This window comes from Liolophura sinensis, chromosome 1, assembly GCF_032854445.1.
Source record: "Liolophura sinensis isolate JHLJ2023 chromosome 1, CUHK_Ljap_v2, whole genome shotgun sequence".
Lineage (NCBI taxonomy): Eukaryota > Metazoa > Mollusca > Polyplacophora > Chitonida > Chitonidae > Liolophura > Liolophura sinensis.
Window position 1 is genome coordinate 92,653,349 of NC_088295.1, and position 26,819 is coordinate 92,680,167.

The 26,819-nt window shown below is 43.7% G+C and overlaps 1 protein-coding gene across 1 annotated transcript in view; it reads left to right on the forward strand.

Moving 5' to 3' along the window:
• Nucleotides 1–1,492: 1,492 nt before the first annotated feature.
• LOC135481763 (beta-galactosidase-1-like protein 2) overlaps nt 1,493–26,819 on the forward strand; it is a 31,288-nt gene continuing 5,961 nt past the window's right edge. The window contains exons 1-16 of the mRNA XM_064761446.1: nt 1,493–1,823; nt 2,119–2,187; nt 2,637–2,732; nt 3,534–3,642; nt 3,864–3,956; nt 4,414–4,495; nt 5,521–5,676; nt 7,306–7,443; nt 11,009–11,101; nt 12,259–12,309; nt 12,713–12,768; nt 13,157–13,300; nt 13,439–13,516; nt 17,553–17,643; nt 23,009–23,096; nt 23,932–24,049. Coding sequence (XP_064617516.1) covers nt 1,633–1,823; nt 2,119–2,187; nt 2,637–2,732; nt 3,534–3,642; nt 3,864–3,956; nt 4,414–4,495; nt 5,521–5,676; nt 7,306–7,443; nt 11,009–11,101; nt 12,259–12,309; nt 12,713–12,768; nt 13,157–13,300; nt 13,439–13,516; nt 17,553–17,643; nt 23,009–23,096; nt 23,932–24,049 — 1,653 coding nt within the window. The 5' untranslated portion in view covers nt 1,493–1,632. The remainder of the gene's footprint in view (nt 1,824–2,118; nt 2,188–2,636; nt 2,733–3,533; nt 3,643–3,863; nt 3,957–4,413; nt 4,496–5,520; nt 5,677–7,305; nt 7,444–11,008; nt 11,102–12,258; nt 12,310–12,712; nt 12,769–13,156; nt 13,301–13,438; nt 13,517–17,552; nt 17,644–23,008; nt 23,097–23,931; nt 24,050–26,819) is intronic.

Consider the following 26,819-nt stretch of genomic DNA (forward strand, 5'->3'; position numbering starts at 1 on the left):
TGCTGGCTGTTAAAATGCCAAGGCTTTATGTATCAGTCAGGTATTTGTAATGAGTATATTGCTGGCTGTTAAAACGCCAAGGCTTTATGTATCAATGAGGTATTTGTAGTGAGCATATTGCTGGCTGTTAAAACGCCAAGGCTTTATGTATCAGTCAAGTATTTGTAATGAATATATTGCTGGCTGTTAAAATGCCAAGGCTTTATGCATCAGTCAAGTATTTGTAGTGAGTATATTGCTGGCTGTTAAAATGCCAAGGCTTTATGTATCAGTCAGGTATTTGTAGTGAGTATATTGCTGGCTGTTAAAACACTAAGGCTTTATGTATATGTCAGGTATTTGTAATGAGTATATGGCTGGTTGTTGAAACACTTAGACTTTATGTATCAGCCAGGTATTTGACTTATGTGGCAGGCACATTCAAAAATGAAGGGTTTGGGCATCTCATTAGAATGGCGAACTCATAAAACGTACTCACTCTTTAAAAAATGATCCAAAGCTCTGGTGTTTTTCCTTTATTATGCCAACTGTCCCTGATAACACAGTTGGTAGAGCATCTGCGTCGGGAATGGTAGATCCAGGGTCAATCCTGGGTCGGGTCACACCTAGGACCTTACAAAGAAGCTGTAACTTCCTCACATGGTGTTCAACATTAATGGGATGGTACAACGACTGGTTGACCCGTATCAGTATAATTGCTCAGGCGGGGTGGCTTACTTGCCTTCGGTAAGTCGTCTCAGTGAAGCAGCACTAGATAAAAGAGCAGTGAAAAACCGTCCTGCAACAAGGAGGCACAGTACATACACTCTAAGGACTCCTTCGTCGTCTTATGACTGAAAAATTGTTAAGTACGACGTTAAACCTTAAGCATTCACTGACTCACTGACTCACTGACTCACTCCTTTATTATGTCAAAATGGGCATATATATGCTCATAAAACACATGAAGTACACAGGCACTGTGAGGTCACAGAAGAAAATGATGTGCTCTGCTGCGATTAGGACCTTCTGTGTAACTCATGCTCATGTCTCCCACTAAAATTGTACTACAGTTTTATTGATTTTGTATAGCTGGGAAAAAAGACCTATGCTAAAGCTTAATCTCAAACAAAATCAGATATTGATATGTTACTGTGTGGAAGGTTCACATCTACTGGGTGAGATATGGTAGCCTTTATTAACATTAATATGGTAAGCATACCTAATTATGTATTGAGAGTGTGTTGTGGATGAGTGGTTAAAGGTGCTTGTTTTGCTGTTGCAAGGATGCACAAGGTACGGGTTCAATCCCACCCTTGGACAGGAAATTTGTGCGTGATATATTCTTGAGTGTGGCATTAAATAAATTTTAGAAATTTATGAATAACTATGTCTAATGGTGGAGCCAATATTATTTTTTGTGAACGAGAATTTACAATTTCTTCTTTGCACTTTATACAGATGAATGACATCTCCAGCATGAATACATCTATTAAAATAGGATCTCTATACTTCCATAAAAGTCATTTAAAACGCATTGGGATTCTGGCAGCATGCCTGATAGCAGCACTGTACTGGCTGGTGTGGCATTCCGGGACAGTACACACTAGGCCGAGGCCAGGCCTCGTGCTTGATGACTTTGAACCACTGAGAATGCCTGAAGGCTTCGAGTATGACTTCACTCATCAGAACAGCTCCCTGAAGCTGAGAAACCGTCACTTTATGCTAGATGGTAAGCCCCTCACCATCCTCAGTGGTAGCATCCATTACTTCAGGGTACCGATGGTGTACTGGAAAGATCGGTTGTTGAAACTGAAAGCAGCTGGACTGAACACTGTGGAAACGTGAGTTTGAAACCATTCAAACTGTGTTCATTTGTATATGTGTAACAAAAAAAATCTTAATGATAATAGTAATGAAATAAAATATTTAGTTGTGATTATTAATACAGTATTTTATTGTTGTTTCAGGCCATACTCAAGAATTCATATGTGCAGACAACAATAGATATTTAATTTGGTTGCAAAGTTCATGTGTGATATTTAATTTAGACAGTTGAAATGCCAGTGTTATAATCCATGATACCTGTACTTTTGTTCTACTTGACTTCATCAGAGGAATGGATCTTTCTCTTCCTAGGTATGTAGCCTGGAACAAACATGAAGAGAGAAGGGGCCACTTTACCATGGCAGATAACCTAGATCTGAGGTTAGGATGCTTGTCTTCTGCCCATCACCTGTTCTACATGAACAGCTATAACTGTAATCAGGAATCAGGTGTGTCCATGTTGAGGCATACACAAGCACACCTGTAATGTTAAAATTGAGGACATCAGTGAGAAAACTTGCATAGGATTAGTTGTCATGGAGATTTGTGTACCTGACTAAGAGTGAAGGGCAGGATATACATGTAGGCTTCCATTTGTTACTCACTTGTGCTGCTTTCACTTTTATCCTCCAACTATTATTTCATCTGTAGTCATTGAAGGACTATTGATTGCTGGTATCAGTGTTGGCAATTTTTTTGCTAACAGCTGTTTAATGAATTTTATTGATTTCAGTGGACTTTGAATGCTGATAGAGAAGTAATGCAAATTGAACTGCTGTGTGCTTTTGTTAAAACAGTTTTACATTTCATTATTATGTATATATGAGCAGGCGTTTCATCAAGCTGTCCCGCGACGTAGGGCTCTACATGATATTACGACCAGGCCCATATATCTGTGCAGAATGGGACATGGGAGGACTGCCCAGGTAATAGGATAATGCCGTCTGCACTGAAGGTCAATCGATCACTTTACAATGGAACGCTTTTTCACAACGTCTTCACACAAAACACAATATACATATGGTAAACAAATGTATGTACTTCAGTGTCACATGAAAATATATAGCCAATATAACAACACTAAAATGGCATGTATTTTTCCAGTTTGGAATGTTAACAAACATACATACATACATACATACATACATACATGTTCATACATACATACATACATACATACATGTACATACATACATACATACATACATGTACATACATACATACATACATACATGTACATACATACATACATATATACATACATACATACATACATACATACATACATACATACATGTACATACATACATACATACATACATACATACATACATACATACATACATACATACATACATACATGTACATACATACATACATACATGTACATACATACATACATACATACATACTTTGAAGGAAACAAAAATGAGTAAAGAAATGAAAAGAAAAAAAAAAGAAAGACTTAAATATAAATATATAAATATAAAGTATAAATGTATTCTTGAATATGATGTAAAGCAAATATGAATTTATCAAATAAATAAATAATTCTAAGACATCAGCAATCTTTTCATTTGATTCATTATCTTTGTATCCATGCAAATGGCCATATTATGGTAAAATACAGTTTCAAATTTTCAAATAGGAGAGGAAATGTTGAAATGTTTATGATGTTGGTGAGTTCGGAGCTGACAAACAAACCAGGCTTTGTTCTGTGCCTGCAGTTGGCTGCTACATGACCCCACGATGAAGATGAGAACTAATCATCCACCTTACATGGATGCTGTCAGGAGCTACTTCAGGAAGCTTCTCCCTAAAGTCGTTGACCTTCAGGTAATAACAAACACCTGCCACAATGGCTGGTACTGGCTTATTTCCCACATTACATGTGAGTCACAAGTGTTCCTCAGATACAAACTAGCTTCATTAGAAATGGTCCCCATTGACCTTTATTTTATCAAATTAAACACTGTGCTCTAGCATACTGCAGACATCATTTTGGATATTTTATGCTACATGTATTTGTGAGCCTACATTAGATTTTTTTTCTTTAGTACAGCAGAGGAGGTCCCATTATTATGGTCCAGGTGGAGAATGAATTTGGTAGTTACAGTGATGAGGTAGAACACCTGCAGTTTATAGCCCAAGTAAGTGAAAAGTACAAAACTGAGTAATCATGTTTCAGGTGGTTTTTGTAGTTACATTTGAAGTAATGAGATACCTACAGTTTATAGCCCAGGTGAATGAAAAGTACAGATCTAATCAGATAATTTTCAGGTGCGTTAAGATTTTGGTAGTTACATTTAGAGTGATGAGGTGGAACACCTGCAATTCATCTGCCCAGGTGAGAGAACAGTTTTCCTGGATTTTCATGGTCTAGGTGTATATGTTTTGTTTGGTACAGAGCTAGAACTATTGTATACTTTGTGAAACCAGTTCTCCAGTTACATGAATATTCTTGAGTTATCAAATGAATAAATAAATCTAGTTACGTCTGCTCCATCAGTTTCATTCAAGTTCATACTTGTGTTATAATAATATGTGCTTAGTGACAGTTTATTTCAAGGTTTCCCTGTAATTTTGTTTGTTCTCTGTTCCGTGCAGACTCTGCGGGCTAATGGGATCCAAGAACTTTTGGTAGTGTCAGAGAGTAGGGAGGGGGTACTTCGTGCTCCTTTACCTCAAGGTACATGTGTGCTGCATTTTTCCAGTATTCTTACACCGCCATGGAATTCGCCGGCGTCTGGACAGTTGTTGTGGGCTTACAGTTTATATTGTGACAGAAACCTGTCACAAAAGTGATAAGGGGACATGAAAATGCACCCCTGTGTCCACCCGTCTGCCTGTCTGTCACACCTGATCTTGTCAACATCAGGCCCCAGGATCACAAAACTTTCTTAGACTCAAGTCAAATTCATTCTTAACTTAACAACAGTTTATCGTGCTACAATTGTGACTTACCTTAAAATGTTTTATTTTAATTAGAGTTGTGATAGATATTCATGACAGAAACGAAAAATTAACGTTCAAGTTCAAATCTAAGTTCAAGTATAATACCACATAACTTTGTGGTCCTGGGTACTGGTCTTCAACAGTTATTCGTCCAATGGAGTTCATATTTTAATACATAGTGGTTTGAAGTCATTGTGAGGAAGGCTGAGATTACATTGTCCAATATGGCTGCTGCCCAGCATGGGGAGCCTATGAGCTTGTTGATAACTACATGTACCATGTGAGAGAAAACTACACAGTTACAGGGACTGCTTTGGTGACTTACTGGTTAAGGTGTCTGCCTCAAAGTCAAAAGACCCAGGATCAAACACGGGTTGGGTCATGCCAAAAACTTTGAAATGCTAGCTGCCTCACTTGACACTCAACGCTGGAAGGTAAGAGCAAGGAAACAGGACTGGTTGGCCCAGTGTCAGTATAATGTGGCTGGGTGGAGTGTCATGTCTGGTGTCTTCTGCATGATACTTTAGCGACGACATTACTTTGGCGGCATGGACTCGCCCTTCCACGGACGGGCACAGTATATAGACACACACCTAATTCCACCTCGTTGTCATACATGTATGACTGAAAAATTGTTAAGTGTGACAAAACCCAAAGCCTATATACAGTTTATTTATAGCTGTGTTGTGAAAGAAAACTGTAGGGTGTCATTTTCAGATAAATTACCATTTACCTTTGATGTGTTTGATTTGATTGCAGCCTTGCTCACGGTGAACTTTCAGAAGGCCAGTCAGGGGGAAGTGTTACTGGACTTGGTCCGTCGCTCCAATCCGGACGTCCCGCTGATGGTAATGGAATTTTGGACAGGCTGGTTTGACCACTGGGACAGAGAACACCAAGTGGTAGGCACAGAAAGTAAGGGAATTAATTGTTATCATCTCATTACGGTGGAACAAGTGAAGATAAGTAAGGGAGATAACTGTTATCATACCATTTACTCGACAGTGAAATAGCACCAAGTGGTGAGCATGAACAGTTAGGAAGTTAACTCTGGTCATATCATTACTCAACAGCGAATCCACACTATTAAAAGTGGTATGCACAGATAGTAAGGGAGATAACTGTTGTCATACCATTACAGTAAAACAGCTCTTATGCTCAGCCTAACCGCCAGTTGCAGGTAACTGTGATAGCCTGAAAGCCTGTGTGTCTACCGGAATGACCAACGATCAAGGGCTCATCTCTGTGAAAGTATCTATATTATTTGATTGTGTTTTGGGGTATCTCTTGTTTCCAGTTTTTTGGGTTTATGTTTTGTTTTGTTGTGGGTTTTTTTTTACATATTTACTTTGTCCTGAGGGATTTGGTGACAAAAACAATGGATGGTGCTAACTTGCATAATATTACATCAGGTCGGTTGGTTTGAAGCAAAAATCAGTAAATAAATAAATAATACCTTAATTGATCTAGCATTTCGCCCATAAAAATGCATTTTAAAGGCAAATAGATGTCAAAAAATATTATTTTTGGTGCTGAAACTTGCATTTTTCCATTTGCATTTGCATTTTTTCCAATTTACCTTCTAAACAAACCCTAAAGCACCTTTCTGTAATCAAAAAGAACTCTTACAATCAGGAAAAACAAGCAAGTTAGTCATGGATGAAATTCATGGTCATTTAGGGTATTTTTGGTGATTAGACCTACACCAGAGCTGAAATGGGCCTCTAGCTTTTACATTAAGATCATGTAATAATATTGTGTGTATTAGACCTACACCAGAGCTGAAATGGGCCTCTAGCTTTTACATTAAGATCATGTAATAATATTGTGTGTATTAGACCTACACCAGAGCTGAAATGGGCCTCTAGCTTTTACATTAAGATCATGTAATAATATTGTGTGTATTAGACCTACACCAGAGCTGAAATGGGCCTCTAGCTTTTACATTAAGATCATGTAATAATATTGTGTGTATTAGACCTACACCAGAGCTGAAATGGGCCTCTAGCTTTTACATTAAGATCATGTAATAATATTGTGTGTATTAGACCTACACCAGAGCTGAAATGGGCCTCTAGCTTTTACATTAAGATCATGTAATAATATTGTGTGTATTAGACCTACACCAGAGCTGAAATGGGCCTCTAGCTTTTACATTAAGATCATGTAATAATATTGTGTGTATTAGACCTACACCAGAGCTGAAATGGGCCTCTAGCTTTTACATTAAGATCATGTAATAATATTGTGTGTATTAGACCTACACCAGAGCTGAAATGGGCCTCTAGCTTTTACATTAAGATCATGTAATAATATTGTGTGTATTAGACCTACACCAGAGCTGAAATGGGCCTCTAGCTTTTACATTAAGATCATGTAATAATATTGTGTGTATTAGACCTACACCAGAGCTGAAATGGGCCTCTAGCTTTTACATTAAGATCATGTAATAATATTGTGTGTATTAGACCTACACCAGAGCTGAAATGGGCCTCTAGCTTTTACATTAAGATCATGTAATAATATTCTGTTTTTTGCCCACAGGACTAATGGAATCCTTACAGTATATTCTTACAATGCAAAGTTCTGTCAACTTCTATATGTTCCATGGTGGAACAAATTTTGGCTTCTTTGCTGGTGCCAATCATTTCGACAAGTACAGATCAGATGTTACCAGTTACGGTTAGTTGTTACAATTTGCACATGGTTAGTTACCAGTTAGGGTTAGTTGTTACAACTTGCACATGGTCAGTTACAAGTTATAGTTAGTTGTTACATCCCTCAGATGGTCAGATGGATACCAGTTACAGTAACATGTAGTTGTTACAGATGGAATAGACCTTCCTCATAGTCCCAGTTTTGTTGTAGAAGACCCGACAGTCTTAATCACGGTGACATCAGGAATGTGGTGTTGATTATAGTGTTGTTCATGCTTGGCAGCACTAGCCTTTTATGGTGCACATTTGTGCCTACATTACAACACAAACAGTTCACACCACAGGCATGCATATTATTTACATACATTAACAAAGTTGTATGTCAGGTCTCCTATATATTACCATGTCAGAATATAAGTGGGACTATTGTGTTAGATGGATGTATACATGGATGATGTGGGTTTAGCAATACAAACAACATTCAGTTACGCAAGCTTAGTTTACTGTCGTAAAAACTTGAGTCGCTGGCCCCCAGCTAACCCAACCTTCAGACACAGGTGGTCAGACTTGAGTCGCCAGCTCCTAGCTAACCCAACCTTAAGACACAGGTGGTCAGGCTTGAGTTGCCGGCCCCCAGCTAACCCAACCTTAAGACACAGGTGGTCAGGCTTGGATCGCCTGCCCCCAGCTAACCCAACCTTCAGACACAGGTGGTCAGGCTTGAGTCGCTGGCCACCAGCTAACCCAACCTTCAGACACAGGTGGTCAGACTTGAGTCGCCGGCCACCAGCTAACCCAACCTTCAGACACAGGTGGTCAGACTTGAGTCGCCGGCTCCCAGCTAACCCAACCTTCCGACACAGGTGGTCAGGTTTGGGTCGCTGGCCCCCAGCTAACCCAGCCTTCAGACACAGGTGGTCAGACTTGGGTCGCCGGCCCCCAGCTTGAAGGTTGAAGGTTGGGTTAGCTAGGGGCCGGCGATTCAAGTCTGGCCACCTGAGTCTGAAGGTTGGGTTAGCTGGGGGCCGGCGACTCAAGCCAGACCACCTGTGTCTGAAGGTTGGGTTAGCTGGGAGCCGTCAATCCAAGCCTGACCACCTGTGGCTGAAGGTTGGGTTAGCTGGGGGCCGGCGACTCAAGCCTGACCACCTGTGTCTGAAGGTTGGGTTAGCTGGGGGCCGGCTATTCAAGCCTGACCACCTGTGCCTGAAGGTTGGGTTAGCTGGTGGCCGGCGACTCAAGCCTGACCACCTGTGTCTGAAGGTTGGGTTAGCTGGTGGCCGGTGACTCAAGCCTGACCACCCGTGTCTGAAGGTTGGGTTAGCTGGGGGCCGGCGGCCCAAGTCTGACCACCTGTGTCTAAATGTTGGGTTAGCAAGGTGCCGGCGATTCAAGTCTGACCAGCTGTGTCTGAAGGTTGGGTTAGCTAGGGCCAAGTGACTAGAATCTGACCAGCTGTGCCTGAAGGTTAAGTTAGCTAGGTACCGGTGACTTAAGTCTGACCAGCTGTGCCTGAAGGTTGGGTTAGCTAGGGGCCGGCGATTCAAGTCTGACATCCTGCTTCTAAAGGTTGGGTTAGCTAGGTGCCAGCAAGTCAAGTCTGACCAGCTGTGGCTGAAGGTTGGGTTAGCTAGGGGCCAGCGACTCAAGTCTAACCACCTGTGTCTGAAGGTTGGGTTAGCTAGGGGGCAGAGATTCAAGTCTGACCACCTGCGTCTGAAGATTGGGTTAGCTGGGGGCCGGCGACTCAAGCCTAACCACCTGTGTCTGAAGGTTGGGTTAGCTGGGGGCCAGCGACTTAAGTCTGACCACTTGTGTCTGAAGGTTGGGTTAACTGGGGGCCAGCGACTCAAGCCTGACCACCCGTGTCTGAAGGTTGGGTTAGCTGGGGGCCAGCGACTCAAGCCTGACCACCTGTATCTGAAGGTTGGGTTAGCTAGGGGCCGGCGATTCAAGTCTGGCCACCTGAGTCTGAAGGTTGGGTTAGCTGGGGGCCGGCGACTCAAGCCAGACCACCTGTGTCTGAAGGTTGGGTTAGCTGGGAGCCGTCAATCCAAGCCTGACCACCTGTGGCTGAAGGTTGGGTTAGCTGGGGGCCGGCGACTCAAGCCTGACCACCTGTGTCTGAAGGTTGGGTTAGCTGGGGGCCGGCTATTCAAGCCTGACCACCTGTGCCTGAAGGTTGGGTTAGCTGGTGGCCGGCGACTCAAGCCTGACCACCTGTGTCTGAAGGTTGGGTTAGCTGGTGGCCGGTGACTCAAGCCTGACCACCCGTGTCTGAAGGTTGGGTTAGCTGGGGGCCGGCGGCCCAAGCCTGACCACCTGTGTCTGAAGGTTGGGTTAGCTGGGGGCCGGCGACCCAAGTCTGACCACCTGTGTCTGAAGGCTGGGTTAGCTGGGGGCCAGCGACCCAAACCTGACCACCTGTGTCGGAAGGTTTGAGTCACCGGCCACCAGCTAACCCAACCTTCAGACACAGGTGGTCAGGCTTGAATAGCCGGCCCCCAGCTAACCCAACCTTCAGACACAGGTGGTCAGACTTAAGTCGCTGGCCCCCAGCTAACCCAACCTTCAGACACAGGTGGTTAGGCTTGAGTCGCCGGCCCCCAGCTAACCCAATCTTCAGACGCAGGTGGTCAGACTTGAATCTCTGCCCCCTAGCTAACCCAACCTTCAGACACAGGTGGTTAGACTTGAGTCGCTGGCCCCTAGCTAACCCAACCTTCAGCCACAGCTGGTCAGACTTGACTTGCTGGCACCTAGCTAACCCAACCTTTAGAAGCAGGATGTCAGACTTGAATCGCCGGCCCCTAGCTAACCCAACCTTCAGGCACAGCTGGTCAGACTTAAGTCACCGGTACCTAGCTAACTTAACCTTCAGGCACAGCTGGTCAGATTCTAGTCACTTGGCCCTAGCTAACCCAACCTTCAGACACAGCTGGTCAGACTTGAATCGCCGGCACCTTGCTAACCCAACATTTAGACACAGGTGGTCAGACTTTTGTTGCCGGCACCTAGCTAACCCAACGTTCAGGCACAGGTGATCAGATTCTAGTCACTGGCCCCTAGCTAACCCAACCATCAGACACAGCTGGTCAGGTTTGAGTCGCTGGCCCCCAGCTGACAATACCTTTAGGCACAGCTGGTCAGGTTTGAGTCGCTGGCCCCCAGCTGACTCAACCTTAAGACACTGGTGCTCAGACTTGAGTTGTGGGTCCTCAGCTGACAGTACCTTCAGGCACAGGTGGTCAGACTTGAGTTGTGGGTCCTCAGCTGACAGTACCTTCAGGCACAGGTGGTCAGACTTGAGTTGTGGGTCCCTGGCTGACTCAACCTTCAGGCACAGCTGGTCAGGTCATCTTCCCGGTGTATGAGAACCAGGCTTGAACCTGGTGCATCCACAAAAAGACTTGAATTACAAAATCATGTTTATTACATGTACGTGCTTATTTAACATGAAGTTATACATATAAAGGAGAAGAAAAACAGATATATCAAATATATTTGGGAATGAAGCTTTGTCGCGTTATCGTGCCACAAGTTACAGTATATGAGTACAGATAATAACATTCATCTTTTGTGGTTGACAGATTACGGGGCCTTATTGACGGAGGCTGGGGATGTCACAAGGAAGTTTAAAGTCATTAAGACAATGCTTATGGATTTAGTGTTAAAGCCCCAGGGTAGGTTATAGGTGTGTGCATGGCACTATTCTTGTTCTGCAGGTTCTTCTCATTCCTGTGTAAGTAGCACTCTGCAGCTGCCTTCTCTACAAAATACTGGTTATTCATCAAGATTTCTAAGTCAAAGATTATCTTTACCTTTTGCACCTGAACATGGTTGCATTCCATGTTTTTCAGGAAAATGAAGAAAGATATGCCTAAAAGAATTGGAATTGGTAAAAATGGCTTTGTATGGGTGGGTACAATAAAGGCTTCTGGGATTTCTCCTTAGGTGTAAAACTGGCTTTGTATGGGTTAGTACAATAAAAGTTTCTGGGATTTCTCCTCAGGTGTAAAACTGGCTTTGTATGGGTTGGTACAATAAAAGCTTCTTGGATTTCTCCTCAGGGTGTAAAATGGCTTTGTATGGGTTGCTCCAATAAAAGTTTCTGGGATTTCTCCTCAGGGTGTAAAAATGGGTTTGTATGGGTTGGTCGAATAAAAGCTCCTGGGATTTCTCCTCAGGGTGTAAAAATGGCTTTGTATGGGTTGGTCCAATAAAAGCTCCTGGGATTTCTCCTCATGGTGTAAAACTGGCTTTGTATGGGTTGGACCAATAAAAGCTCCTGGGATTTCTCCTCAGGGTGTAAAACTGGCTTTGTATGGGTTGGTCGAATAAAAGCTCCTGGGATTTCTCCTCAGGTGTAAAACTGGCTTTGTATGGGTTGGTACAAATAAAAACTTCTTGGATTTCTCCTCAGGGTGTAAAACTGGCTTTGCATGGGTTGGACCAATAAAAGCTTCTGGGATTTCTCCTCAGGGTGTAAAACTGGCTTTGTATGGGTGGGTCCAATTAAAGCTTCTGGGATTTCTCCTCAGGTGTAAAAATGGCTTTGTATGGGTTGGTCCAATAAAAGCTTCTGGGATTTCTCCTGTACTCCATGTTAACAAATAAACACCAAGTGTTTCATGTATCTTTCAAGGAAATGGTCTCTTAGAATTTTGTACTAATGAAAGTAATTTGCAATGTAAAAAATTCAGCATAAAATCTTTACTTTCTGGTAGAAAATTTGTACTGTTCTTGATGAACAGCTTGAAGTTTGGGTTAGGGGATGACTGTGTAAGATTTATTTATAAATCTGACTCCTTGATGTTTAAGCGGTTTTGTGTTGTTGTAGGAATTCACAGTCTCCCTGACCCCCCACCTGATGTGATGAAGGCTGCATATGGTAGGAAAGACCATGCTTTAGGTCCTACATGGTCTGACTTTCTCTCTATATACATTGTACTAAAATTTGAAGCCCAGGGTTTACTCAGTGCTTGGTCAGTGTTATGTCAGTATTATGTTATCTATATTATTTAATGGTTAACATGGATAAGAGTCTGAGTTGATTTGTTAGTCGCTGTGTTTGGTAACAAACACAAATTTGCCATAGCTACGATATACAATGTCTTGTAGTCATGGCCCTCTGTCGGTGAATTGTCATTGTGATAGGGTGTTAAAAATTTCTCCAATGCAGCAGCTGGCAAGGAGATAAAGGGACTCAAAGAACTGCCTGTCATGCTACATGTAAAAAGAAGCCAATCAGCCATTCTCAGATAATTAAAACTGGTTTGATTTTGTTTCAACAGGTGACGTTGCTATGGATTTCTTCTTAAGCTGGGCAAACCTTTTACGAACAGTTGAGGTTGGTATGTTTCACTGGGTACATGTTTATGATATTACAAAGAGCATACCCATGTCACAGAATTGGCTTACATACTGTCTAATTCATTTTTTCTTAAATTACTGTAAATCTTTTCAACCACTGCAGCCCTTTTTTCAGTGGAATTTATTAATACAATTATTGTGAAAATGATGCTAAAAATAACTTTTTGTATGTGTCATTAAAAATGCAAGCTCCATAAACCTGTGCAGATTAATTTTCTACGCTCCATAGTTCTGCAAGGTTTCGTTGCTGAGCTGGTTGAAAGGTTGAAGAATTAGGGTACATGTTGAGGGTAGAGCTATGAAGATAAAGCCAGGGATATTTATGTTATGTACATATTAGCATTTGGCTTTTCGTTGTGTTTCAGCCTATCCGATCTAAATCAGTGGTTGCCATGGAAATGCTGGATATCAATAATAATGGTGGCCAAGCTCATGGTTACATTGTGTACAGGCATGTGCTATCAACAGGTGGGGTGGTGAGGTTTGGAGCAGTCCATGACCGTGCACAGGTGGGTAGCACCTTCCTCAGCTACATGTGTATACACTCAGTAAACTGTTGACTTCCAGGATGTTTTATTGCATGTGATGAGTTGAGTTTGGGTGATACATATTGATAATAAACTACATGTGTGTGTATTTGCCTGCAGGTTTTATTGAATGGCATACAGGTAGCTGTGGTAAACTGTACCCTGGAGTCCAACAGGGTTCATCTTCCAGATGTGGCGGTAAGTTAACCTTCAGTTACTTCCTGTTGGCCAAGCTGACATGTTCTGTTTGAATGTGGTCCTTGTTTTAGTATAGGTATGAATGTTGTGACAAGCTTCTGCTTAAGAGCAGTCATTGTGTATGATGGCGATGCAGGTAACCATAGTGGTGTGTAACTCCTCACCTGAGCAATCTAAGGTACAGGCCCAAGTTGCAGGGATTTTGTAGATTTCTCTACTCATTGTTGGAATTGGGAGAGAATAGATGGCCAACAGAATGTGTTAGGCCATATGTCCCTTGTCATTCACCATAGTGTGGTGACTGTGTGAGCGCATGTATGTCACACATGGCTTGTCCCTTGTCATTCACCATAGTGTGATGAATGTGTGAGCACATGTATGTTACACATGGCTTGTCCCTAGCAATTCACAATAGTGTGGTGACTGTGTGAGCACGTGTATGTCACACATGGCTTGTCCCTTGTCATTCACCATAGTGTGGTGACTGTGTGAGCACGTGTATGTCACACATGGCTTGTCCCTTGTCATTCACCATAGTGTGGTGACTGTGTGAGCACATGTATGTCACACATGGCTTGTCCCTTGTCATTCACCGTAGTGTGGTGACTGTGTGAGCACATGTATGTCACACATGGCTTGTCCCTTGTCATTCACCATAGTGTGGTGACTGTGTGAGCACATGTATGTCACACATGGCTTGTCCCTTGTCATTCACCGTAGTGTGATGACTGTGTGAGCATATGTATGTCACACATGGCTTGTCCCTTGGCATTCACCATAGTGTGGTGACTGTGTGAGCGCATGTATGTCACACATGGCTTGTCCCTTGTCAGTCACCATTGTGTGATGACTGTGTGAGCACATGTATGTCACACATGGCTTGTCCCTAGTCACTCACCATAGTGTGATGACTGTGTGAGCACATGTATGTCACACATGGCTTGTCCCTTGGCATTCACCGTAGTGTGGTGACTGTGTGAGCACATGTATGTTACACATGGCTTGTCCCTTGTCATTCACCACAGTGTGATGACTGTGTGAGCACGTGTATGTCACACATGGCTTGTCCCTTGTCATTCACAATAGTGTGGTGACTGTGTGAGCACGTGTATGTCACACATGGCTTGTCCCTTGGCATTCACCATAGTGTGATGACTGTGTGAGCATATGTATGTTACACATGGCTTGTCCCTAGTCATTCACCATAGTGTGGTGACTGTGTGAGCACATGTATGTTACACATGGCTTGTCCCTTGTCATTCACCATAGTGTGATGACTGTGTGAGCACGTGTATGTTACACATGGCTTGTCCCTTGGCATTCACCATAGTGTGATGACTGTGTGAGCACGTGTATGTCACACATGGCTTGTTCCTTGTCATTTACCATAGTGTGGTGACTGTGTGAGCACATGTATGTTACACATGGCTTGTCCCTAGTCATTCACCATAGTGTGGTGACTGTGTAAGCACATGTATGTTACACATGGCTTGTCCCTAGTCATTCACCATAGTGTGGTGACTGTGTGAACACATGTATGTTACACATGGCTTGTCCCTAGTCATTCACCATAGTGTGGTGACTGTGTGAGCACATGTATGTCACACATGGCTTGTCCCTTGTCATTCGCCATAGTGTGGTGACTGTGTGAGCACATGTATGTTACACATGGCTTGTCCCTAGTCATTCGCCATAGTGTGGTGACTGTGTGAGCACATGTATGTTACACATGGCTTGTCCCTAGTCATTCACCATAGTGTGGTGACTCTGTGAGCACATGTATGTTACACATGGCTTGTCCCTAGTCATTCACCATAGTGTGGTGACTCTGTGAGCACATGTATGTTACACATGGCTTGTCCCTTGTCATTCACCATAGTGTGGTGACTGTGTGAGCACATGTATGTCACACATGGCTTGTCCCTTGGCATTCACCGTAGTGTGGTGACTGTGTGAGCACATGTATGTTACACATGGCTTGTCCCTAGTCATTCACCATAGTGTGATGAATGTGTGAGCACATGTATGTTACACATGGCTTGTCCCTTGTCATTCACCATAGTGTGGTGACTGTGTGAGCACATGTATGTCACACATGGCTTGTCCCTTGTCATTCACCATAGTGTGGTGACTGTGTGAGCACATGTATGTCACACATGGCTTGTCCCTTGGCATTCACCGTAGTGTGGTGACTGTGTGAGCACATGTATGTTACACATGGCTTGTCCCTAGTCATTCACCATAGTGTGATGAATGTGTGAGCACATGTATGTTACACATGGCTTGTCCCTAGTAATTCACCACAGTGTGGTGACTGTGTGAGCACATGTATGTTACACATGGCTTGTCCCTTGTCATTCACCATAGTGTGATGACTGTGTGAGCACATGTATGTCACACATGGCTTGTCCCTTGTCATTCACCATAGTGTGGTGACTGTGTGAGCACATGTATGTCACACATGGCTTGTCCCTTGTCATTCACGATAGTGTGGTGACTGTGTGAGCACATGTATGTTACACATGGCTTGTCCCTTGTCATTCACCATAGTGTGATGACTGTGTGAGCACATGTATGTCACATATGGCTTGTCCCTTGTCATTCACCATAGTGTGGTGACTGTGTGAGCACATGTATGTCACACATGGCTTGTCCCTTGTCATTCTCCATAGTGTGATGACTGTGTGAGCACATGTATGTCACACATGGCTTGTCCCTTGTCATTTACCATAGTGTGGTGACTGTGTGAGCACGTGTATGTCACACATGGCTTGTCCCTTGTCATTCACCATAGTGTGATGACTGTGTGAGCACATGTATGTCGCATATGGCTTGTCCCTTGTCATTCACCATAGTGTGGTGACTGTGTGAGCACATGTATGTCACATATGGCTTGTCCCTTGTCATTCACCATAGTGTGGTGACTGTGTGAGCACATGTATGTCACACATGGCTTGTCCCTTGTCATTCACCATAGTGTGATGACTGTGTGAGCACATGTATGTCGCATATGGCTTGTCCCTTGTCATTCACCATAGTGTGGTGACTGTGTGAGCACATGTATGTCACACATGGCTTGTCCCTTGTCATTCACCATAGTGTGATGACTGTGTGAGCACATGTCTGTCACACATGGCTTGTCCCTAGTCATTCACCATAGTGTGATGACTGTGTGAGCACATGTATGTCACACATGGCTTGTCCCTAGTCATTCACCATAGTGTGATGACTGTGTGAGCACATGTATGTCACACATGGCTTGTCCCTTGTCATTCACCATAGTGTGGTGACTGTGTGAGCACATGTATGTCACACATGGCTTGCCCCTTGTCATTCACCATAGTGTGGTGACTGTGTGAGCACATGTATGTCACACATGGCTTGTCCCTAGTCATTCACCATAGTGTGATGACTGTGTGAGCACATGTATGTCACATATGGATTGTCCCTTGTCATTCACCATAGTGTGGTGACTGTGTAAGCACATGTATGTCACACATGGCTTGTCCCTAGTCATTCACCATAGTGTGATGACTGTGTGAGCACATGTCTGTCACACATGGCTTGTCCCTTGTCATTCACCATAGTGTGATGACTGTGTGAGCACATGTATGTCACACATGGCTTGTCCCTTGGCATTCACCATAGTGTGGTGAATGTGTGGTACACATGTTGTCAGTAATTAGCCCATGCATCCCATATTGGTGATTTTTTGGGCAGTATGGTTTAAACTACTCTTGAGTATGGAGTTAAATAAAATAAATACAATAGTCATGCTTTTTTACTTATTATTACTACATTTTAATTGTATAAGATTTCCACTTCACTGTACATTTACATTGTGCCAGTCAACAGTGCAATTGACTGTATAGATGAGCTGAACACCTCATCTATACCTCACACTGAGGTGTACATCTCGTGTTTGTAAGAGTAACAATGATAGAGACAGGTATGATGTACAGGGAAAGCATCTTGCTGTAGTAAAGAGAGATCATTACTAAGACTTTCACAGAATTTTGATTTTCCAACATTTCAGTCACCCACCACATTGGACATCATGGTGGAGAACCAGGGAAGGGTCAATTATTTCAGCTTCAAGAGCAATTTGTTGAACAACCAAAGAAAAGGTACTTTTGTTTTTAACCTTATACATGTAGGTGGATTCATGTTTAGTAATAATTGAAGACTCGATGATGAGCCAGCAGACTGTTCAAATGACAGGAGATGCATCGTTTTCTTCTGTGATGTTGCAGTACATGTGTGTTTTATATATATTTTATGAGTCTAAGTACACCGATAATTCTGACGCATTAAAGGGAAAAACAAATATCTGTATCTGTGTGTTTATAACAGTGCGTGATATGTGCAGTGTTGTCCAGGTCTGGTGGATGATGTCCCCCTCACCATGTGTTGATATCTGTGTGTTTATAACAGTGTGTAATGTGTGCAGTGTTATCCAGGTGTGGTGGATGATGCCCCCCTCACCAGATGTTGATATATGTTTGTTTATAACAGTGTGTGATGTGTGCAGTGTTGTCCAGGTGTGGTGGATGATGTCCCCCTCACCAGGTGTTGATATCTGTGTGTTTATAACAGTGTGTGATGTGTGCAGTGTTGTCCAGGTCTGGTGGATGATGCCCCCCACACCAGGTGTTGATATCTGTGTGTTTATAACAGTGTGTGATGTGTGCAGTGTTATCCAGGTGTGGTGGATGATGTCCTCCACACCAGATGTTGATATCTGTGTGTTTATAACAGTGTGTGATGTGTGCAGTGTTGTCCAGGTCTGGTGGATGATGCCCCCCACACCAGGTGTTGATATCTGTGTGTTTATAACAGTGTGTGATGTGTGCAGTGTTGTCCAGGTCTGGTGGATGATGTCCCCCTCACCAGATGTTGATATCTGTGTGTTTATAACAGTGTGTGATGTGTGCAGTGTTATCCAGGTCTGGTAGATGATGTCCCCCACACCAGGTGTTGATATCTGTGTGTTTCTAACAGTGTGTGATATGTGCAGCGTTGTCCATGTGTGGTGGATGATGTCCCCCTCACCAGGTGTTGATATCTGTGTGTTTATAACAGTGTGAGATGTGTGCAGTGTTGTCCAGGTCTGATGGATGATGTCCCCCACACCAGGTGTTGATATCTGTGTGTTTATAACAGCGTGTGTGTGATGTGTGCCGTGTTGTCCAGGTCTGGTAGATGATGTCCCCCACGCCAGGTGTTGATATATGTGTGTTTATAACAGTGTGTGGTGTGTGCTGTGTTGTCCAGGTCTGGTGGATGATGTCCCCCACACCAGGTGTTGATATCTGTGTGTTTATAACAGTGTGTGTGTGATGTGTGCCGTGTTGTCCAGGTCTGGTAGATGATGTCCCCCACGCCAGGTGTTAATATATGTGTGTTTATAACAGTGTGTGGTGTGTGCTGTGTTGTCCAGGTCTGGTGGATGATGTCCCCCACACCAGGTGTTGATATCTGTGTGTTTATAACAGTGTGTGTGTGATGTGTGCCGTGTTGTCCAGGTCTGGTAGATGATGTCCCCCATGCCAGGTGTTGATATATGTGTGTTTATAACAGTGTGTGGTGTGTGCTGTGTTGTCCAGGTCTGGTGGATGATGTCCCCCACACCAGGTGTTGATATCTGTGTGTTTATAACAGTGTGTGTGTGATGTGTGCCGTGTTGTCCAGGTCTGGTAGATGATGTCCTCGACACCAGGTGTTGATATATGTGTGTTTATAACAGTGTGTGGTGTGTGCTGTGTTGTCCAGGTCTGGTGGATGATGTCCCCCACACCAGGTGTTGATATCTGTGTGTTTATAACAGTGTGTGATGTGTGCAGTGTTGTCCAGGTCTGGTGGATGATGCCCCCCTCACCAGGTGTTGATATCTGTGTGTTTATAACAGTGGGTGATGTGTGCAGTGTTATCCAGGTGTGGTGGATGATGCCCCCCACACCAGGTGTTGATATATGTGTGTTTATAACAGTGTGTGATGTGTGCTGTGTTGTCCAAGTCTGGTGGATGATGTCCCCCTCACCAGGTGTTGATATCTGTGTGTTTATAACAGTGTGTGATGTGTGCAGTGTTGTCCAGGTCTGGTGGATGATGTCCCCCTCACCAGGTGTTGATATCTGTGTGTTTATAACAGTGTGTGATGTGTGCAGTGTTGTCCAGGTGTGGTGGATGATGCCCCCCTCACCAGCTGTTGATATCTGTGTGTTTATAACAGTGTGCGATGTGTGCAGTGTTGTCCAGGTCTGGTGGATGATGTCCCCCTCACTAGGTGTTGATATCTGTGTGTTTATAACAGTGTGTGATGTGTGCAGTGTTGTCCAGGTCTGGTGGATGATGTCCCCCTCACCAGATGTTGATATATGTGTGTTTATAACAGTGTGTGATGTGTGCAGTGTTGTCCAGGTCTGGTGGATGATGTCCCCCACACCAGGTGTTGATATATGTGTGTTTATAACAGTGTGTGATGTGTGCAGTGTTATCCAGGTCTGGTGGATGATGCCCCCCACACCAGGTGATGATATCTGTGTGTTTATAACAGTGTGTGATGTGTGCTGTGTTGTCCATGTGTGGTGGATGATGCCCCCCTCACCAGGTGTTGATATCTGTGTGTTTATAACAGTGTGTGATGTGTGCAGTGTTGTCCAGGTCTGGTGGATGATGTCCCCCTCACCAGTTGTTGATATCTGTGTGTTTATAACAGTGTGTGATGTGTGCTGTGTTGTCCAGGTCTGGTTGATGATGTCCCCCTCACCAGGTGTTGATATCTGTGTGTTTATAACAGTGTGTGGTGTGTGCTGTGTTGTCCATGTGTGGTGGATGATGTCCCCCTCACCAGGTGTTGATATCTGTGTGTTTATAACAGTGTGTGGTGTGTGCAGTGTTGTCCAGGTCTGGTGGATGATGTCCCCCACACCAGGTGTTGATATATGTGTGTTTATAACAGTGTGTGATGTGTGCAGTGTTGTCCAGGCCTGGTGGATGATGTCCCCCTCACCAGGTGTTGATATATGTGTGCTTATAACAGTGTGTGATGTGTGCAGTGTTGTCCAGGTCTGGTGGATGATGTCCCCCTCACCAGGTGTTGATATTTGTGTGTTTATAACAGTGTGTGATGTGTGCAGTGTTGTCCAGGTCTGGTGGATGATGTCCCCCTCACTAGGTGTTGATATCTGTGTGTTTATAACAGTGTGTGATGTGTGCAGTGTTGTCCAGGTCTGGTGGATGATGTCCCCCTCACCAGATGTTGATATATGTGTGTTTATAACAGTGTGTGATGTGTGCAGTGTTGTCCAGTGGATGATGTCCCCCTCACCAGGTGTTGATATATGTGTGTTTATAACAGTGTGTGATGTGTGCAGTGTTATCCAGGTCTGGTGGATGATGCCCCCCACACCAGGTGATGATATCTGTGTGTTTATAACAGTGTGTGATGTGTGCTGTGTTGTCCATGTGTGGTGGATGATGCCCCCCTCACCAGGTGTTGATATCTGTGTGTTTATAACAGTGTGTGATGTGTGCAGTGTTGTCCAGGTCTGGTGGATGATGTCCCCCTCACCAGGTGTTGATATCTGTGTGTTTATAACAGTTTGTGATGTGTGCAGTGTTGTCCAGGTCTGGTGGATGATGTCCCCCTCACCAGGTGTTGATATCTGTGTGTTTATAACAGTGTGTGGTGTGTGCTGTGTTGTCCAGGTCTGGTTGATGATGTCCCCCTCACCAGGTGTTGATATCTGTGTGTTTATAACAGTGTGTGGTGTGTGCTGTGTTGTCCATGTGTGGTGGATGATGTCCCCCTCACCAGGTGTTGATATCTGTGTGTTTATAACAGTGTGTGGTGTGTGCAGTGTTGTCCAGGTCTGGTGGATGATGTCCCCCACACCAGGTGTTGATATCTGTGTGTTTATAACAGTGTGTGATGTGTGCAGTGTTGTCCAGGCCTGGTGGATGATGTCCCCCTCACCAGGTGTTGATATATGTGTGTTTATAACGGTGTTTGATGTGTGCAGTGTTGTCCAGGTCTGGTGGATGATGTCCCCCTCACCAGGTGTTGATATTTGTGTGTTTATAACAGTGTGTGATGTGTGCAGTGTTGTCCAGGTCTGGTGGATGATGTCCCCCTCACCAGGTGTTGATATTTGTGTGTTTATAACAGTGTGTGATGTGTGCAGTGTTGTCCAGGCCTGGTGGATGATGTCCCCCTCACCAGGTGTTGATATTTGTGTGTTTATAACAGTGTGTGATGTGTGCAGTGTTGTCCAGGCCTGGTGAATGATGTCCCCCTCACCAGATGTTGATATTTGTGTGTTTATAACAGTGTGTGATGTATGCAGTGTTGTCCAGGTGTGGTGGATGATGTCCCCCTCACCAGGTGTTGATATCTGTTTGTTTATAAAAGTGTGTGGTGTGTGCTGTGTTGTCCAGGTCTGGTGGATGATGCCCCCTTCACCAGGTGTTGATATCTGTGTGTTTGTAACAGTGTGTGATGTGTGCAGTGTTGTCCAGGTGTGGTGGATGATGTCCCCCGCACCAGGTGTTGATATCTGTGTGTTTATAACAGTGTGTGATGTGTGCAGTGTTGTCCAGGTCTGGTGGATGATGTCCCCCTCACCAGGTGTTGATATTTGTGTGTTTATAACAGTGTGTGATGTGTGCAGTGTTGTCCAGGTCTGGTGGATGATGTCTCCCCACACCAGGTTTTTGATATATGTGTGTTTATAACAGTGTGTGATGTGTGCAGTGTTGTCCAGGTCTGGTGGATGATGCCCCCCTCACCAGGTGTTGATATTTATGTGTTTATAACAGTGTGTGATGTGTGCAGTGTTGTCCAGGTCTGGTGGATGATGTCCCCCACACCAGGTGTTGATATATGTGTGTTTATATCGGTGTTTGATGTGTGCAGTGTTATCCAGGTGTGGTGGATGATGCCCCCCTCACCAGGTGTTGATATTTGTGTGTTTATAACAGTGTGTGATGTGTGCAGTGTTGTCCAGGTGTGGTGGATGATGCCCCCCTCACCAGGTGATGATATATGTGTGTTTATAACAGTGTGAGATGTGTGGTGTGTTGTCCAGGTCTGGTGGATGATGTCCCCCTCACCAGGTGTTGATATCTGTGTGTTTATAATAGTGTGTGATGTGTGCAGTGTTATCCAGGTCTGGTAGATGATGTCCCCCACACCAGGTGTTGATATTTATGTGTTTATAACAGTGTGTGATGTGTGCAGTGTTATCCAGGTCTGGTGGATGATGTCCCCCACACCAGGTGTTGATATATGTGTGTTTATAACAGTGTGTGATGTGTGCAGTGTTGTCCAGGTCTGGTGGATGATGTCCCCCTCACCAGGTGTTGATATCTGTGTGTTTATAACAGTGTGTGATGTGTGCAGTGTTGTCCAGGTCTGGTGGATGATGTCCCCCACACCAGGTGTTGATATATGTGTGTTTATATTTTATACGTATCTTTTGTGTTGTCCAGGTCTGGTTGGCGATGTCCTCCTCTCCAACACTGCCCTGCAAGACTGGGAGATATTTCCACTAGAATTTAATGACACCATGTTGTACAGGTGATGTATCTTCCATGGTTTAATATTCCTGTACTGGTGAGTTGTACAGTGAACATTTCCTGTAATGGTGAGTTGTTCAGTGAACCTTTCCTGCACTGATGAGTTGTTCTGTGAACCTTTCCTCCACTGGCGAGTTGTTCAGTGGACAATTCCTGTACCAGTGAGTTGTTCAGTTGACCTTTCCTGTCATGGTAAGTTTTTCAGTGGACTTTTTCTGTACTGGTGAGTTGTTCATTAAACCTTTCCTGTACTGGTGAGTTGTTCAGTGGACCTTTTTTGTACTAGTTCTTTGTGAACCTTTCCTGTACTGGTGAGTTGTTCAGTAGACCTTTCCTGTACTGGTGAGTTGTTCAGTGGACCTTCCCTGTACTGATGAGTTGACCTAATGACCTTAATTGTACAAGTAAATTGTCTTCCTAGTGACTTTTTCCTGTAAAGTTGTTCCATATGACAGCTCATGCTGGCTTCGCATATGGCCATACGTGTACATGGGAAGGCCTCTCAGTAATCTGTGGATATGTTCCTCCAGGGCTATGCCCTTTTACCTGCCACTATAATGCTGGTCGTCATCGTGTAAATGAAGTAGTCTTGAGTGTGTCATAAGACACAAATCCAATAAATAAATGGCTGGTTTGTCCACATCAGCACATAAGACCTTAATACTACAAAGTACAATTTATAAATTTTTAGCCTAGTCATTGTTTCAAAAGCAACTGCCATCATCAGGGAATAGATCAGTGTATACTGAATTTCCGGATCTGAAAAAAACTTGAATTAGACTTGAACTCATGACTTTGAATGTCTATCATGTTTCTAAAACTTACACTGATTGTAGAATTGAAGAGAGCCCAGCATGGCAGCCATTTGTAGCCCAGAGTGGGGTACCGTGTATGTACCGTGGCAAACTGAGGGTTGATGATACAACACCTAGGGATACATTCCTTAACATGAAGGTTAGTAACCTACTGTAGCTCAGAGTGGAGTACCGTGTATGTACCGTGGCAAACTGAGTGTTGATGATACAACACCTAGGGATACATTCCTTAATATGAAGGTTAGTAACCTACTGTAGCCCAGAGTGGAGTACAGTGTATGTACAGTGGTAAAGTGAGGGTTGATGATACAACACCTAGGGATACATTCCTTAACATGAAGGTTAGTAACTTACTGTAGCTCAGAGTGGAGTACAGTGTATGTACAGTGGCAAAGTGAGGGTTGATGATACAACACCTAGGGATACATTCCTTAACATGAAGGTTAGTAACCTACTGTAGCTCAGAGTGGAGTACAGTGTATGTACCGTGGCAAACTGAGGGTTGATGATACAACACCTAGGGATACATTCCTTAACATGAAGGTTAGTAACCTACTGTAGCCCAGAGTGGAGTACAGTGTATGTACCGTGGCAAACTGAGGGTTGATGATACAACACCGAGGGATACATTCCTTAACATGAAGATTAGTAACCTACTGTAGCTCAGAGTGGAGTACCGTGTATGTACTGTGGCAAACTGAGGGTGGATGATACAATACCTAGGGATACATTCCTTAACATGAAGGTTAGTAACCTACTGTAGCCCAGAGTGGAGTACAGTGTATGTACCGTGGCAAAGTGAGGGTTGATGATACAACACCTAGGGATACATTCCTTAACATGAAAGTTAGTAACCTACGGTAGCTCAGAGTAGAGTACAGTGTATGTACCGTGGCAAAGTGAGGGTGGATGATACAACACCTAGGGATACATTCCTTAACATGAAGGTTAGTAACCTACTGTAGCTCAGAGTGGAGTACAGTGTATGTACCGTGGCAAAGTGAGGGTGGATGATACAACACCTAGGGATACATTCCTTAACATGAAAGTTAGTAACCTACGGTAGCTCAGAGTAGAGTACAGTGTATGTACCGTGGCAAAGTGAGGCTTGATGATACAACACCTAGGGATACATTCCTTAACATGAAGGTTAGTAACTTACTGTAGCTCAGAGTGGAGTACCGTGTATGTACCGTGGCAAACTGAGGGTTGATGATACAACACCTAGGGATACATTCCTCAACATGAAGGTTAGTAACTTACTGTAGCTCAGAATGGAGTACAGTGTATGTACCGTGGCAAACTGAGGGTTGATGATACAACACCTAGGGATACATTCCTTAACATGAAGGTTAGTAACTTACTGTAGCTCAGAGTGGACTACAGTGTATGTACCGTGGCAAACTGAGGGTTGATGATACAACACCTTGGGATACATTCCTTAACATGAAGGTTAGTAACTTACTGTAGCTCAGAGTGGAGTACAGTGTATGTACCGTGGCAAACTGAGGGTTGATGATACAACACCTAGGGATACATTCCTTAACATGAAGGTTAGTAACCTACTGTAGCTCAGAGTGGAGTACCGTGTATGTACTGTGGCAAACTGAGTGTTGATGATACAACACCTAGGGATACATTCCTTAATATGAAGGTTAGTAACCTACTGTAGCCCAGAGTGGAGTACAGTGTATGTACAGTGGCAAAGTGAGGGTTGATGATACAACACCTAGGGATACATTCCTTAACATGAAGGTTAGTAACTTACTGTAGCTCAGAGTGGAGTACAGTGTATGTACAGTGGCAAAGTGAGGGTTGATGATACAACACCTAGGGATACATTCCGTAACATGAAGGTTAGTAACCTACTGTAGCTCAGAGTGGAGTACAGTGTATGTACCGTGGCAAACTGAGGGTTGATGATACAACACCTAGGGATACATTCCTTAACATGAAGGTTAGTAACCTACTGTAGCCCAGAGTGGAGTACAGTGTATGTACCGTGGCAAACTGAGGGTTGATGATACAATACCGAGGGATACATTCCTTAACATGAAGATTAGTAACCTACTGTAGCTCAGAGTGGAGTACCGTGTATGTACTGTGGCAAACTGAGGGTGGATGATACAATGCCTAGGGATACATTTCTTAACATGAAGGTTAGTAACCTACTGTAGCCCAGAGTGGAGTACAGTGTATGTACCGTGGCAAAGTGAGGGTTGATGATACAACACCTAGGGATACATTCCTTAACATGAAGGTTAGTAACCTACGGTAGCTCAGAGTAGAGTACAGTGTATGTACCGTGGCAAAGTGAGGGTGGATGATACAACACCTAGGGATACATTCCTTAACATGAAGGTTAGTAACCTACTGTAGCTCAGAGTGGAGTACAGTGTATGTACCGTGGCAAAGTGAGGGTGGATGATACAACACCTAGGGATACATTCCTTAACATGAAAGTTAGTAACCTACGGTAGCTCAGAGTAGAGTACAGTGTATGTACCGTGGCAAAGTGAGGCTTGATGATACAACACCTAGGGATACATTCCTTAACATGAAGGTTAGTAACTTACTGTAGCTCAGAGTGGAGTACAGTGTATGTACCGTGGCAAAGTGAGGGTTGATGATACAACACCTAGGGATACATTCCTCAACATGAAGGTTAGTAACTTACTGTAGCTCAGAATGGAGTACAGTGTATGTACCGTGGCAAACTGAGGGTTGATGATACAACACCTAGGGATACATTCCTTAACATGAAGGTTAGTAACTTACTGTAGCTCAGAGTGGACTACAGTGTATGTACCGTGGCAAACTGAGGGTTGATGATACAACACCTAGGGATACATTCCTTAACATGAAGGTTAGTAACTTACTGTAGCTCAGAGTGGAGTACAGTGTATGTA